Here is a 16,725-nt window from a genome sequence, read left to right on the forward strand (position 1 = left end):
AATGTTTTATATACAACCGGGATTTATCGGCTTTATATCGAGGTTTTAATTCAATCCCATAATGAAATGACCTGTTGCTCACCTCCCGTATCGAGTTACCAGCACTAGAGCTCAAGAGATTTATGACTTAAGTCATTTAGACTTATACTTATCAGGCTTTTAACTAATATCGACTTTTATAAATCATTATAATGGTCTTTTATAATGATAGTAATATTACATATAGTCTATTCCAATGGAAGTAGGAAAAAAGATAAACAAATTTACGTATGTATTTCATGCGATTTGCTAATAACTCACATATTTTCAGCACTTTAAGAGTTAATAATTAATATATATTTTTAGAACCAGAAGTAGGAAGTAGGTTAACCTGTAAAACAAATATCTTTAATTTAAAATAACAATCAATCTACCACAATAGAAACGCATTTAGTCTACAATACAAATAAGCATTAATAATCACGTTACACCGTAATAATTATATTCGCGATCTCAATGTGCCAACTGTCAGCCACGAATCTCCCGCTTTTTTTTATTTTTTAAAGGGAAGTTGTCTGACTTGACGCAGATGTTGCTTGTTTATTCCAAAAATATTTATTTAAAATACAACACTATTGCACTTAAACATATATTTCCACTTCAATTTGGCATCCAAAATTCCGATAGCTGATTCGTCAACACGTCAATTTTTTGCAAATCCATAGTGAATATCATAGATTAATCAAGCTCTTGATCAAAGTTTGTTTATTTGGGTTTTTTCCTGTTATGTTTGGAAAAGAGTATATATATTATCAAGCTCAGTTAAATTTAAGATTCTAATAAAAAAACGTACCACTCGCGAGCTCATGGATCTTAACATAAAATCAAAATATAGTTTATTCAAGTAGGCTTTTACAAGCACTTTTGAATCGTTATTTAACAACCATTTTAAGTGAAGCTACCACCGGTTCGGAAAATAGATTCTACCGAGAAGAACCGGCAAGAAACTCAGTAGTTACTCTCTTTCGACAATATCATATCACGGATGAATTGATTCAAATCCAGGCACTATCAGAAGTGAATGTGTTTAATTAATTTATCTCGTGCAAATTATTTTTCGTATGAAGTGATACTAAATGTATATACGGCAGTGCAGTAACGGAGCAATGAGTTCGATGCCTGTTTCTAAAGAGAAAAGTCCTTATGTAGCAGTGAGAAATATATTGTATGTGAAGCCATTGTCGAGTTATAAAGATTACAAAATAATATTTAAAAGTATGATCACATTTTCTACCTCAAACAGAGCATTAACTTTAATTTATAAAAATACTAAAAAGCTAAATAATGTACACAAATATATTGTTACGAAAGTATGATATTACGTCGGATACCCAATGTAATATGGAATTTACTTGATGACCTGAATACGAATCGATTTATACAGACTTGGATGATACCGCTATACAATAACAATAAAACTCATCTTTTGTAACAGACGGATGTATTGTTCAAGTCTTATTTTAGTACCGTTTCACACTAAGATGCAATTGCGATGTTAGGCTTGCAAAGATATGCCGATAGACGTCTAATCTCTATTCAATACGACGTAGTCGAGAGAAAATATGTGCTATTTCAACCAACAGTGCAATTCTGTTAAAACTCACTCCGTATATCACTCGTAAAATAAATACAGCCGATTTACGGTGAAACGTTATTTTGATACGTGTATCTTATTTTGTAATGATTACAGTTAATGTTGCGTATTGAGAATTCGGCACGATATTCGATTCTATAAGATTCAGCTATTTTTAAATTGTCCTATTAAAAATTAAAATATCATGTCAAAAAATCAAGCATAAATATTGCATTATTACATATTGCATAGGCACGAAAAATAAAATATTTAATTGTACTGATGTACACGTATGCATTTTAACCGATGATTGCGGGTTCAAACCCAGGAAAGCACCATTCCACCATATTCATGTGCTTAAGTTAAGACAGAAAACATCATGAGGTAACTTGCATGTGTCTAATTTCATCGAAATTCTGCCACATTTGTATTCCAACAACCCGCATTAGAACATCGTCGTGGAATATATTCCAAACCTCCTCAAAGGGAGAGGAGGCCTTAGTCGAGCAGAGGGAAATTTATAGGCTCTTAATGTTTTATGCTACTGATATAATCTGTAATCAAAATGGCTGAAAAGAGTAACTGCTGTATTGCATGTTACTTTTACATTTAATTCAACACTGTAACATGACGATTTAAAAGTGCTTTGAATTTTTTATTACTTGAATAAATAATATTTTGATCTGGATTCACGCTCCTATCTTCCGGTGAGTTTCAAGTTTGCCCTAAAGGACTAAAAATGAAAAAGCTAAATCAGCAGTGCTATTCTGCAAGAGCTCACTTCAGATATTTCATTTGGAAAAAGTTGAAATTCAACTGACGATGATTTCGGTGCGTGTATTGTCATTATTAGTATAGGCAATGTCACAAGTCACTCTTCGACATTTCAAGGTCATCTGCGGTTAGTTACGAGGCGTAACAGTATAGCTCGTCAAGTCAAAGCTGTAATGTCAATATCTCTTCGCCTCTATAGCTTTGGAGGTTATATTTTTTGTTACACAACTTGCATGTGTTTAGTTACAGTACGTATAGACATCGCATACATTAATTCGACTTTTTTTTTCAGTCCGGTTTTTATGTTTTCACTTTCATATTAATTATATCCGCATACTCAGTGATAATTCAACTAAAAAATAGTTAATAAAAATGCCAATCAAATAATTGTCACAAAATAAAGTAGTTTAAGTAGTACTTTTATCATTGCGATTATAAAAAAAAGTTTATTTACTTTTAAAAAATGTTAATATTAACCATATTTTTTATTATTGGCTTCTAAGCAGAACGAGATTTCGGATTTGATGTAGGTACAGCATATAAAGTTGAAAATTGGGATTGCAATGCACCACTTAACTATTTATTCGTTCCGGCCGCAGTTTTACCCCTGGTATCAGATTAGGACAGATGTTAGGTGCCATTTTTAGTTCTGAGGACTAAATGTATGCAAAATTTATAATAATTACTTGAGTATATTAATTAGTTTCTGCTGTAAGACCCATCTCCAACGAAGGTCTTTTAAAAATAAGTATCTACATTTATAATTAAATGTGTGCGGTCATAGTCAACTGGTCAGGGCATTGCCCTTTATACACATAACATACCCATAGGTTTTACTACAAACAGAATAATGACGATTCCGTTGTGATTAGGTAACAGAATGTATACAGCAAAGGGCAATATCATTTTTTATTTAATTAAATTAGGTATGTTACTTTTTTATGAAACGAATTTTTTTAGTAATTTTAGTCGTTTTTTTTTATTAAATGGGTCTATGGATGTGTTTTAGAACGTAGTTAACAAGTATTTACTTTTTAATGCTCCGAGCTAAAGCTTAGTCGGTATAAATTGCACTGTCTGCAGACAAAAATAAATAGCATTGCAATCTTCTGACTTCCGCGCAAGTTGCAATGAATTAACTCTAATGGTTCATTCAAATGTTTTTTTTTTTTACTATTTAAACGTTTATGGTGAATGTAGTAAATACACTGCATTTAATAAAGGAAAAAAGTGATGTAATTCTAATTTAGGTGTTATATTATTATTTGAAGCAAAGTTTATCTATCAGCTTTAATTGTGAATGATATTTATAGATTAAACTACAATGATATTTATAAATTAAACAGTCCTGTCTTCTTCTATCAAACGACAAATCTGAGATGACAGAAAGGGAGGAATTGGGTTTAATTGGGAGGATCTGGAAAACGATTGAAGTAACACCGTTAATTTAATTTATAATTAAACTCTGAAACAGGTGTTAGCAAACGAAATGGTTTTATAAATAGAGAAAATAGATTTTAATACAACAGTGACTAGGTAAAATATTTTTTGCCTGTCTTTTTTATCTGCATGATTGACCGCACTAATTGCAGTGGTTCCGTGACAATTTTAACGTGAGAATGAACTTGTTCATAAAAGTGTTACTATTTAATTAGTGATCACTAATCGTTCTGAAGCCATTAATTACGGTTCGTTCTGCATGCAAATGTCTGAACTAAAAATGTATTTCAATTCCATAAGGTATTAACTCTTTCAGTTATTATTTAAATAAATGATTTTCTAATATCTTCCTCGCATGTTTATCTCATCGTTTCTGAACGTATATTTAAATAAAAATTACTAGATGGCAAAACACTACACCATCGAGATGATCTTATAGATTAAGTGAAAGCTCTGTGCAGTTATGCATGCCGGATAATATTGCAGATGTTCTTATCCTTCTCGTTAAACCAGATAAGGTGAGAGCGTACGAACGAGCATTGAACGAAAAAAATAAGCAATAAAATTTATAATATCGAGAAATATTAAAAAAAAAACATACTTAATGTATTTTTGAGTTATTTAAATGAAATCTTTTTGGGTATATATACAATATAACGATAAAAACACGGTTTGTTTTTTTGGCTGTAATATGGCTCGCTTTGCTGGTTTCGATCGGGTGGAGTTAGGACTTAGGTTATGTCAGGTTAGGCTTAAGACGTAATATGCCGAAGGCATTGAAAGTAAAATTGATTTCCTAAAATTGTACTAAAAAATTTTTTTTTTTATGTGTTTAACACTCCAATCCAAATTGATTGTATTTTTAACCATGTGTTTTCTTTAGAGAATAATTTCGTATTGTGTAATAAACCTACCTACCCTCAACCTTTGGACGTCGTAAGAGCCTTCTAGCTGTTTTTATGCTAAGCACATAATATAATTCAGTCAGTACTTCGCGCCTTAAGAACCCGTATGGTGGCAGGAAAATCCACAAACAAAGGTATTTGACTATGACGGATTGATAATTTTAGGAAGAATTAATCAGATACTTTATTATACTTAGTTGCAAGGCTTTGTACAAGCCCGTCTGGGTACATACCGCCCACTCATCAGATATTCTGCCGCCAAACAACAGTACTTGGTATTGTTGTGTTCCGATTTGAATGGTGAGTGAGCTAGTGTAACTACACGCACAAGGAACATAACATCTTAGTTCCCAAGGTTGATTGAATGGTTAATGTTTTTTACTGTTTTTAATGTTTTTTGTCTATGGGCGGTGGTGACCACTTACCATCAGATGGCCAATATGCTCGTAACTCTACTTGAAACTGCAATGTTTGTTTTTGAATGTGTTCTAAACAACCTAACATAAATAACAGTGTTTTTGAATCTTAATCATATTATTTCCTTTAAATTATTATGTTTCTATATTTACTGTTTATAGAAACCAATAATTTACAGCAAAAGCATCCAGACGCTCGTATTGGCTTCCCATGTCTGTATCTTGCATATAAGACTCCTACCTCGCTCCAAGAGCTGTATAAACTTTATGAAGTTATCTTGTAAGTCGCTTGGACTATGATATCAACTACCGCTATTCTAAATTACACGCTTTTAAAGTATGTAATAATATTGTTATAGTTACACTCTTACCGGCTGAGACGACAAAAAATATCAAATTATAGTTTTATCAAACGCAATATCAATTAAAGTAGTTTCTATATCAACAGTGATATTGTTAATACTTAAATATTAATGATATTATTATCTCTATAATAGATTATTTTTGTTATTAAATTAGTTTTTAATTACTTACAGGATTCCTACGTCTATTTGGCTGTATATGTTTAATAAGAAAAATAAGTCACTAAATAGGTTATTTATCTTAAATTAATAAAACTGATATTTTTCATTACAATGCTCTATAACTGGGTGGCATTAGATTTGACGTCATTGCCTAAACCACTTTGAATACGCCTACGGAATACGACTTCAATGTCACATAACTTGTTCATCTGTCAAATTAAAATTAAGTTAAAAGCTTGCAAAATAATCTGTGGCCTCTCGAAAAAAATCCACAAAAAAAAAGAAAAATATTTTTTCACTTGTATCATTGATTTGAAATTCGAAATGAGAAGTCTTTCTTTGGTAAGCTGTTCAACTTACAAAATCATTTCTGTCTACAAGAAGACACTAATAAGTAACAAATACATATGTGCAACAACACAGTTGAATGCATACATTAGATTTCAGTTGTAAGGGCAAGATTCGCACGGCCGTCAGTATGTCACCAAGTGAAACACGCCCAACCCATTCAAGGCAGTAAAAGCAAACGCGTTTATCTTCACCATCACCATGGATCTGATACCACTGGATATTATATATGTAATGAAAGAACTTTCGAGTTCCTTTCACTCGCAATCCCTTTGTGAATGGCGCCCCTTTCCGTTTATAAGGAAAAAATTGACCTTTTGTTAATTTAATTTTATATCTGTTGGCATTTTTTTTATTATGGTTCTTGTAATATTTGGAAACTATAAAGATTATTTTTATTGAGTATACCATGAAAGTGTTGATTTAAATAAAAATTAATGCCGTTTCGGTCGGATTAACCATTTCACAAAACTGATTAATTGCCCGAGATTTAATAAAAATCTTTTCGAAATAATGCATTATATATCCAAATTTCTGTTGTATTATACATATTTAAATTGACCACTGAAACTTTAATTAATATAATTATAAATTATAGAAATGGGTAACTTAAGTAAAGCCAGTTTCTTGCCGGTAATTTTCGATAGATATGAACTTAACTGCATAAAGAATTGAATCTATTTGAATGGTAATTAAAATAACACACACACAGCTGCTCTGGGTATAAGCTCGGAACTCATGAGTGAAATGAGTGATCAGATCGACATACTATAAATAAAGTATTTTAATACATACACAATTAAATAATTTTATGTTCCTAACCGTGTCTGTTAAACTCTGATTAAAATTTTCAGTTTTATCTTCAATATCCCTATAATTATTAGTATAAAAAAGAAAAGCTGGCGCTTTATTCATAAATTCTTATGTTGACACTTAATTTGCACTTAATTGCATCAGATACGATAAATTATAGGAAAATATGTATGAATCAATGAAATGTGTGAATCTTATTGGAAATCTCATCGCAAACCGAATCTCTGCGTTTGCGCAAACAAATTGTTTGTACACACGCACACATGTCTTACGATGTGCGCCTGCGCAGGAATGCAATTAATTAATTATACGATGCCAGAACACGAATGCCGCCTGCGTTGACTACGTAACCGGTCCGAGGTGTTACAACAAAACTATTGTACAGCTTTTTGTATAATTTTATTGCATACCTCAATCTTCTCCGAGAGTAACCCACGCAATACATTTGAATGTTCTTTCAAACGCTGGCGAGCTGAGTATCATTCATCGGCAAACCGCTTCCTAGTCGTTGCACTTTGTAATCACGACAAGGACAATTTTATTTATAAAAAACATTACAATATTTTGTGGCAAAATAATGTATAAAAACTTTAATAACACAATACTGTTAGTGTTTTTACTCTAAATGATTATTATTATATGATAATTGTATACTTTGTACAATTAAATTTATTATGAATTCATTTTATAAATAATCTTTTACTAAGTATTGTGTAAATAATACGCATAAAAATGTATTTCAAGCAAATGTTATGTGTGTGAAAACAATATTTATTCTACTAGTGCCAGTCCGCGACTTTGCCTGTGTGGGAAAAGGAATATAAAAGTGACATTTTTGTCATCCCAAATTATAATCTCTACCAAATTTAATTCTAATATGTTTAGTCGCCCTGACATATAAGTGTCAAACAGCTATCCAAACTGTCGCGTTTATATGTATACTGTAGCTGTGTCATCAAATGTCCAACGTGCATTACAAAACACACACGATCACGATCTTCACGAATGAGATGGCACATCGTGTGACTGACTCACTCATTCAACAAAGAATGAACCATAATAATTACGTTGGCATCTTGATTGCGGTTTTGTTGAACATGGTTAGATCGAAATTCAAATTGGTTGCCAAAATCGAATGGAAATGATTCTCGAGTGCCGGAACATAATATGGTGATCTTGAAACGAAGATCGCAAGCTGTTAATTTTTTGCTTATAAAAAAATTCTATGATTAATGACTGAGATTTTAATAACATCATTTATAATACGATACGAAAATTTTATATTAATAATAAGTGCCAATTAAATATGCCTTAAAAACACATTAAATGATACAGCGTTATATTATTGCTCTTAAATTAGAGTTTTAAACATTTTATCTGTTGATACACGAATGGTTAACTTACGCATTCAAATGAAAAGTTAGTTAAAACAGTAGTTAAGACTTAAGAGTCGGATTGACGTGACTCCGACGCAGGTCTCAGCTCCCAAAGGAATGTGGTCCCTCGGCGAGGGAATGACCGGAGCCGCTCATTACACAAACATCTTTACAAATACGCATTTCTCGCTTCACGTAAGCTTTTTATAAGTATTGAAGCGCAATGAAGCAGTCAATGGCATTACATAAAATGGTTACAAAAAATATTGTTGAAAGACGATTTCAAATTATTAAAATTAAACATAGATTATCTTGTTTTTAATACTAACTAAAAAATGTTTTGACGACTTGAGCGTTTTGTTATTTGTTTTGCATCAATGATATTCTAATAAACAGATATGTTATATCCATACTAAACAACAGAAAGAAGTGTGCCGCGCCGTTTATTTTAGTTTATTTTTACATTTCGTTACAAGTAAAAAGGATAGCTTGATAAAAACAATAAGTAAAAGGGATAACTAGATGTTTTAATTACGCAAAACGTATTACTACGTAATTATGATATATTATAACGTATTACTACGTAAAACGACTAAAGGCAAACGTTCCAATTAGGACGTTTTCTAGTCTTCACTTTTTGCGCGTTAATAACATATCTGTTTACTAACATCATTGTTTTGCATCGAATTATGTGAAAATTTAATTGAATAATAAGATCATGAGTGAAACAAGTCATGCTATTATTAATATTAATTTATATTTTGTACTTTAAATATAAATGTTACATTCAAGTGTTATAAATGTCCCAAAAATATATTAAGTTATTATAAGAATGTTCCTGCAGACTCACGAATGAACACAAATTAATGTGTCACTTAATTAAAAGTAACAATAAAAACTAAGCAGTATTTCGACTCGTATCTCAAGGTAATTTAAATCATTTGTATTTGTAAATAAAGACCATTTTCCTAAAGCAGCAGATGCAAGATTTGTGATTAAGTTATAAGGAAGAGTTAGTTGCATATATTGTCAAGGTTTTCTATATTTGCGGAAACCTTACGAACTGTTCTTAGATTGTGTAACACATATTAAATATATTATGTATGTAATCCTTTACACCTAATACTTGTTTCAACATAAGGGAGATAGAAGAAAATACTTTAATTTATTCCATTAATCCGATGCAAACTAACATTAAATAATAGGAATTTTTGCGAATTGTGAAGGTTTTATACGTCGTTAATTTTACATAATTAAGTTAAAAAAAAATGGAATGGAACTAGTTCTACACACAAACACAAAAACAATTGGCACGTTTAAAATAATACTACTACAGTTTTTTTTTTTTTATTAGTAAAGGAATATTTCATACAGTAATAATATTATACTTAGATCTTATAATAAAACATAATGACATGTAGAAAATTAAATATAGATTAGTTATTAAATATTTGTTGTGTGTCTATTAAGAAAAAATATTTACTTTTCCCTACATGTATACTCCATCGGCCATTTGTATTTCTACCAGACTGAATTCTACATGAGCTGAAATTTCCCGGAGGAAATACTCGTCAATTACCTTTGAATTTAACATTGTTGTAAAGAGAGTTACTTACTGTTTTCAAAGCTGTATAAATACTGATATATTTCTAAATTCGTGGCATGTTCTATTATACTCTTTGGTAAATTATTGATAAATTATAGACAAAGTTACAAAATGACAAACTGTGATGGTTATGATTATTGATGATGTTTGTTAGATATCGTGATTTAAGGCAGACAAAACATAAAAAGCTACTATGTAAGTATCAGTTACATACGTATATATGTAAAAATAAAAAGAAAAAATAACAAAACCAACCTAATAATTTTAAACTCTTTTATAAATAGTATTATTCGCTTGATACCTATTTCTATCTATTATAATTACATTTCTTCATCAAGATTTATAACTACAATATTTGCTGTACTTTATGGTATAACGTGTTGGTTTAAGTAAATTCTAAATCAATATTATCAACATTTTAGTTGCATGAATCGAAAAAGAGAGCTATTTAGTTGAATAGCTTATTGTAAGCCTGTCTGGATAGGTATCCCGCAAAACAGCCATACTTATAATGTTGTGAATTAACTTATTGTTTATCAATGAGCCAATGTCTATGGCTAGGGGTAGGTAGCTATTAAGGTAAGGTATTTCTAAGTAAGCAATCTTTGTATGTAATAAAGAAAAAATCTCAAACGCATATTTACACGTAGATATGTGCATATACAAATACTAACATTCAAATGTTCTTTTTTTAAAACCATAGAAGGCTGTGGTTGTTAAAGCTTGAACAATCGAGTAGAGAAATTCAGACCAATTATAGTAACTTAAAATAATAAGTTAAAAAGAAAATATTGTAATAAAACGTTAACATTGTTACGACTTTGGTAACGTAACCTAATTGGTGTGATTTATGAGATTATAAAAAAATTGCAAAACGTTTTAAAGTGAACGTTTACACAATCTACATTACGACTTTCATTGCTTTTTAAAGTCTAACTTAGAAATAACATTAAGTATCAGTAAGTTAGATAACTTTTGTAAGTTTTACAAGTCGTAGGGATTTTCGGAGACACATTTGGGTACCAAGAATATAAGTTACAACATTATAGATTTTACAACATTTACGATACATTAAATTATAATTATATAATTTTATTTCCACATATTATGATAATAATATGCAAGAATAAATGATAGCGGTAGGCGGTGTTAGTGTTTTATTTGACAATAAATAAGTTTAATGATTCGATATTGAATAAAGTATTTGATTTGACTGTTATCTGTTAAATGATATCATACCTAATATACATAAAGCGAGCCTTGATCACGACGTGGAAGTGGCAAGTAAATAAGTAACTGTGTCTATAACCGACATTGGCATTGATAAATTACACAGAGATTAGAAATACCAATGTGTTTTCATTACAGAACTTTCACCTTTATTTACTCACCAATGTTTTGATACAAGCAGGGCCGTATTTAGGGGAGGGCAACCGGGGCAACTGCCCTGGGGCCTCCACATTAGTGGGGGCCACAGTTTTCAGCAAGTTAACAAATACCGAGATTTAGTCAAATTATAATAATGTTATTATTTAATATTTTAAAAGTTACCGATACAAGGAAATAAATCATAGCTTACTGATTGAAATAAAAAAGTAATTAATTCATGATAATATAATTATTAGGTTGTTCACGCTTCTGTTTGTCTAGGGCCCCCACTCCTTTGTGGCCCGGGGGCCTCCAGACCTTTAAATCCGGCTCTGGATACAAGGGCTACTACAAAATTATAGTTATAACATCGATGTCATTGTTCCGAAGTAAATAAAAATAGTATTAAGAATGAAAATGTGATCGTAAACATTTTGCTGCAAATATATTCTCAGTTGTAAATAAGGAAGAGGCATAGCGTAGTGAATGGCCGCTGGTCCCGAGTGCCTTGGCACAGTTTTGCCACGGTTCAACTCTTTCATACTAACCACCTTCGCACATCATTCAGTACATTCTAATTAGATCAAAAAATAATTTCAATGCGTATCTATATTATTTTATTTTAAAAATATATTTAATATCAAATAATTTAAATGTATAAACATACTTTGAAATGTAGAAAAGGAAATAAATTTTGTTCCTAGTTTCTAAAAATAAACCATCGTAAAAGGAATTTGTCTTAGAATCTTTATAAACGTAAATAACAACAACAACAAAATCTAATACACATAGTCTATTAGTGAATAATAAGTTTGCTGTGTTATGTACAAGGGAATTCTTGGCAAAAGGTAATTCCCTCAATCGTGATAAAGTCACGAAATAATGTCAAGTGCTCCGCAATGCACGGCGACATTGGCTACATTTTAGTATGAAGTGACCCTAGGCTGGCTGAGTAAATGTCAAAACAGTCGAGAAATTCTTAGGGAGGACATGCGCAGTAGATGTTCGATCAATGCACCCCGGCGGAGTGCGCGCGCCACCCTCCGCTCGACCGCGACACGGCTAGCTACGCAGTTCCACACAAAAAACATCATCTGTAAAATCAAGCTCGTTCATCGGATCGCCCTTGAATAACAAAAAACACAAACCGTCGATCAAGCATTATTCAAACAATTGTTTTTAACGTTCGCTAGTCAGTGCTTAAAAAATCGTCATTGAACATACATCGTTTCCACCAGTTCGTTAGATCCGATTTAGCTGGTTAGGGACACCTACGCGCCTATGTTTCGATCCTAGTTGCAGTTTAGTCGGTTATTTGTTGCGTGACTCATCGGATTATCCCGTTGAAGTCGTTCGTAAATTTACTCGGTTAATTGTACCTTCAATCGGTGCCGGTGTGCTGTGATAGTGATTTCGGATGCCGGTTGTCCGGCCCCCTGTGGCCGTATTGATGAACGGGTATAGGGACCCGGCTTAGTGAGGCCTGCGCAACCAGCAGCAGGGATGGATGACTGCAACATCTTCTATGACGAGGACGGTGAAGCGCAGTGCGACGATATGGTAAGTATAGAAAAAATAAAGATAAAATCAAAATAATGACAAAATAATTCGGCAATTGTTTTCTTGACACTGTTCCTCTGCTTATTGTATTAAATCGAGGAATTATTTTGATATTTGTTTTTGAATTAAAAAACGAAGGTTACATAACTGTGAAAAGGAGTTGCGAAATTTTCACAAGATGGACGTCGAATTTCGCTATGGTGCAATACATACCAACGTTCTAATCTTATTTTGGTACCTTTCAGTTTGTTTAAAGAACTTTCGTTATATTGCTAATTATGAGTTTAAAATGTTAATAAACAATGAAATATTTGTTTTACTTTTAAATGAATCATCATGCTTCGGTTGAGTAAGATTGTCTTCCATGATAACAATTCACCTTGTTGAAATATTACCTATAGCAGTTTATTGTATTATTTCACCAATTGAAGACATTATTGACTCAATTGTAATTACGGTATTCGGGCTCACTACAGCGTACATAACGGTGTTTACCATTATGAGTTCTTAAAATAAATTGTTAATAAAACAAATAAATAATTAGATACTCGATGAGTTCACTGCTTAAACATTAAATAAAAATAAATACAAAAGAATTAATTTAAAATATCTACAGTACATCTTGTGACCTTGTGAATTTTAAAAGTTTTTTTTAAATGCACTCTTAATAATATTCGATATGCAAACATACGATTATTTTGCATATAGGTTTATCGATTCGATTCAAGTTTTACATTACGTCAATCGTTACATACAAGTCGGTAAAACCTTTTTCACGTTTTAAGCGGTATTGCAATTCTTTTTTTTTTTAAGAAAATAGTTTCTCCAAGAATAATATATTATCATAGTATGTGAAGATGAATGGTAATATGAATAGTACTACAAAAGTAAAACAGGTGTTTTACAATAACGTTTCTTAGAGCGAAGTGAAAGCCAGGGAAGTAGACAACGCATCGTGGGTAATCAATCTTACAGCGTTCACGCACCCACGCTATTGTAATAGTATAACAATTACATATTACCATAAACGTATGGTATAACATTTCCTTAATAAAATGTTTCAATACTTATACAATATAATGACCTGCTATGTGTTTTGTTTCGAGATTTGTGTTTCTATTGCGTATTTCAGGTTAAAGAACTTTATTACTCATAAGGAACCTTCCAGTTCACTTTTACAACGAGCAATACTTATATATAAAGTTGGTTTCAGTGTTAGAATCTGTGGCAGTACACGTTCACAAACAGCCAATGAAAAAAGAAAGAAAAAATGTATAAATATCAATTTTAACAACATTTAGTTTGAGTTTTAAATATATAAATAATATTTACTAATTTAATTAATACACAATTTCCCTTATAAAAATGTTTAGTGTAATTTTGAAACCATAGCAGTCAAACAACAAATCCGCGACAGATTATCTAATACTTGGAAATAATATTGACACCTGACATTGACATCGCCCCCATTCGACTTAAGATAGTACCAGCACTATCTCAATCTCGTTTAAATGAGAACAAGGTGATACTTAGCATTGCAGTTGATGGGAACAGGTCTACTGAGGAGGACCAACCTACTTGTAGTTCAGATATTATACCTAGCTGGTCTCAACGACTTCTTACGACATCAAATCCGGTACAAAGCAGGTAGTTCGTGTCAAAAGATCTGTCAAAAAATTCCCAACAGGAAACTGGGATATGACTGTTGGCAGTCTTACATTCTCGCGTCTCAAAGAGAAGATAAACTTATTCTTCCTTAACCAGAAATGACACACTCTCACCATTAATGGTAGATTTCTGTCACATCATTTTGTAACTTAAAGAATATCTAATAAAAATAAAAAATAAAAGTCTGTATACCCATACAGGCAGTTCACTTGTATTAGGGCACAAAATATGCGCATACGATGACTTCTGTGCAGTCTTCCGAGTCAGTCAGAAGTTTAACAGACTAATAAAAAATTGTACAGGCTTCAAGCAATATATGATTAGAGAGTATTATCTATTGAATGCGGTTAGAATAAAGTAATTATTTTTAAATAGTATATCTAACAAGCTCTTTACTGGAACTGATAAGGTATAAATAATTTGACTTTAGGTGTTCAAAACATTTGCTTTTGAATTCTTAAAGATAAGAAGTCAGGTTGATTGTAAATAACCTTCAATAAGTCATGAAACTAATTTCGAATACATTTGCAGTTTTTTTTTTTTATATGGAAAGGGCAGAGACGAAATGTAGGCAGGCACGCAAGTAGCCATCTCTTCCCGGATATGAGTAGGTACTATAGGAAAAATTTACCACTTCTAAAACTGTTAAACTCGGAAACCGATGTGGTATCCTTTTTTACCTTTAATTATTCTGTAGTATTAATTAAGTACAAGTAAGAAATATTAATAGAATTATACAACTATACCATTCAGTGGAAATTGTAGAATAATTGTTGTTTATTTACAAACACAACCGTTCCACCGTGGAGTAACATTTAGATCTTAACTATTGAACGTAATAGGAAATCTTAACTGCGATCTAACCGTTATTTCTTAAGAAAATCTAAACATAAGAATTCGATTAAGGCGATCGAGGCATGCCTTCAAAATGGAATATCAGACGTTTTGGAGAACAAAATGTTGACAGAGCTATTTAATGGTACGGTCTAGTTCAAGCTAAACCTGTAATATAATAGGTCACTGGTTTCTATCCGCATAGCGTGTGCAGGATGTGTGTCGACCCCAGTGCACTGGAAACGTGTGTAATCATAAATCGATACATTGGCGTCAGAACAACCCACAGCTGGATTTCATATTGATGAGATGTCAAGTCTTCGACATCGATTCCTATCCAATTGGTTCATTGAAAAACTCGATTAATTATTATTTTCGACTTGATTTTGTTCGTAACCATTGAAACAAATCAAGTTTCTTGTCGATTGTAGAATGAAAATTAAAATAAGTGTGTTTAATTTTTTTCTTATACAAGCTACCTAGTAATAGTTTTGCAAAATAAAAGTATCAAAGTAATCGTACCGATGGCAAGGGCGCCATATTGGAAGCTTTAATTAAGGCAATCATTAATGTCGCACAATCGTATCCCTTTTCCTCGCGTGAACCGTCGTCTGTCTGATCTTCAATATATTTGAAAGATTTTTAAAATGCCGTAACTTTCCTATTTGCTACACTAAAAAGGTCACGTTCGCGCTGCCCTTTAACTTTTTCAAATAACGTTCCAACAAGCTTAAGTTAACATTTTAGAGATAATTATAAAGCAGTTAACAGTTTCGATCCCAGCCGACAGATCATTCTCTTGAACGAAGTAATGGAATTTTGATCAGCTTCTAATATACTATAAATTCATTGTACTAGAACGGTATATGTAATCAACTGCTGATGAGCCCGATCATTAGGAACTGACCACTGAGATGATAAAGACCAAGCAAATTTAATGGATACATCATCATATCTACTTTATATAAGGCCAATTTTTTTGACACATAGAAGTATAAAATATTCTTGAAATTGAACTGATAATGTTTCTTGAAATGTTGGTGTCGCTCAAAATAACACGAAAAAGAATGCAGTATTTTAAGGAGCATAGTCTATATTATTTGAGACATCGTATTTTATGTATTATCTAACTAAAAAAAAAACACTAAACCAATATTCTTAAAACGAATACCAGAAGATAAATCATAGCTCGATAAAGGTTTTATAATACAACGCATGGCAGACGTCTCTCGATGGATTTGCTTGTTTTTATAAATCCAAAAAAAAAATTAGGATCAAACAATGACATTTGATACGATAAGGACGCCGTAAATTATAATTGAACTTCTTGAAAGTACTCGCAACTTCAGGATCTACTTCAAAAGGTGTTAAATGTCAAGAATAAATTTCGCCATCGTTTCACCACAATAAGCGTTTGGCCATTCATCGATAGCCTTGCTAAATGTTATTCATCACGCAAGTGTCGTTATAGTCTTTCTATT

General features: G+C 31.8%; 1 protein-coding gene across 9 annotated transcripts in view; it reads left to right on the forward strand.

Annotated features, from left to right (window-relative positions):
• LOC124532530 overlaps window positions 1–16,725 on the forward strand; it is a 101,739-nt gene that overhangs the window by 7,848 nt on the left and 77,166 nt on the right. The window contains exon 1 of one of the 9 annotated variants that reach the window (XM_047107468.1): window positions 12,239–12,742. The exons of the other annotated variants lie outside the window; for them this stretch is intronic. Coding sequence (XP_046963424.1) covers window positions 12,686–12,742 — 57 coding nt within the window. The 5' untranslated portion in view covers window positions 12,239–12,685. Of the gene's footprint in view, window positions 1–12,238; window positions 12,743–16,725 lie in introns of those variants that run through there. 9 annotated transcript variants of the gene reach the window in all.

This window comes from Vanessa cardui, chromosome 9 (assembly GCF_905220365.1).
Source record: "Vanessa cardui chromosome 9, ilVanCard2.1, whole genome shotgun sequence".
Lineage (NCBI taxonomy): Eukaryota > Metazoa > Arthropoda > Insecta > Lepidoptera > Nymphalidae > Vanessa > Vanessa cardui.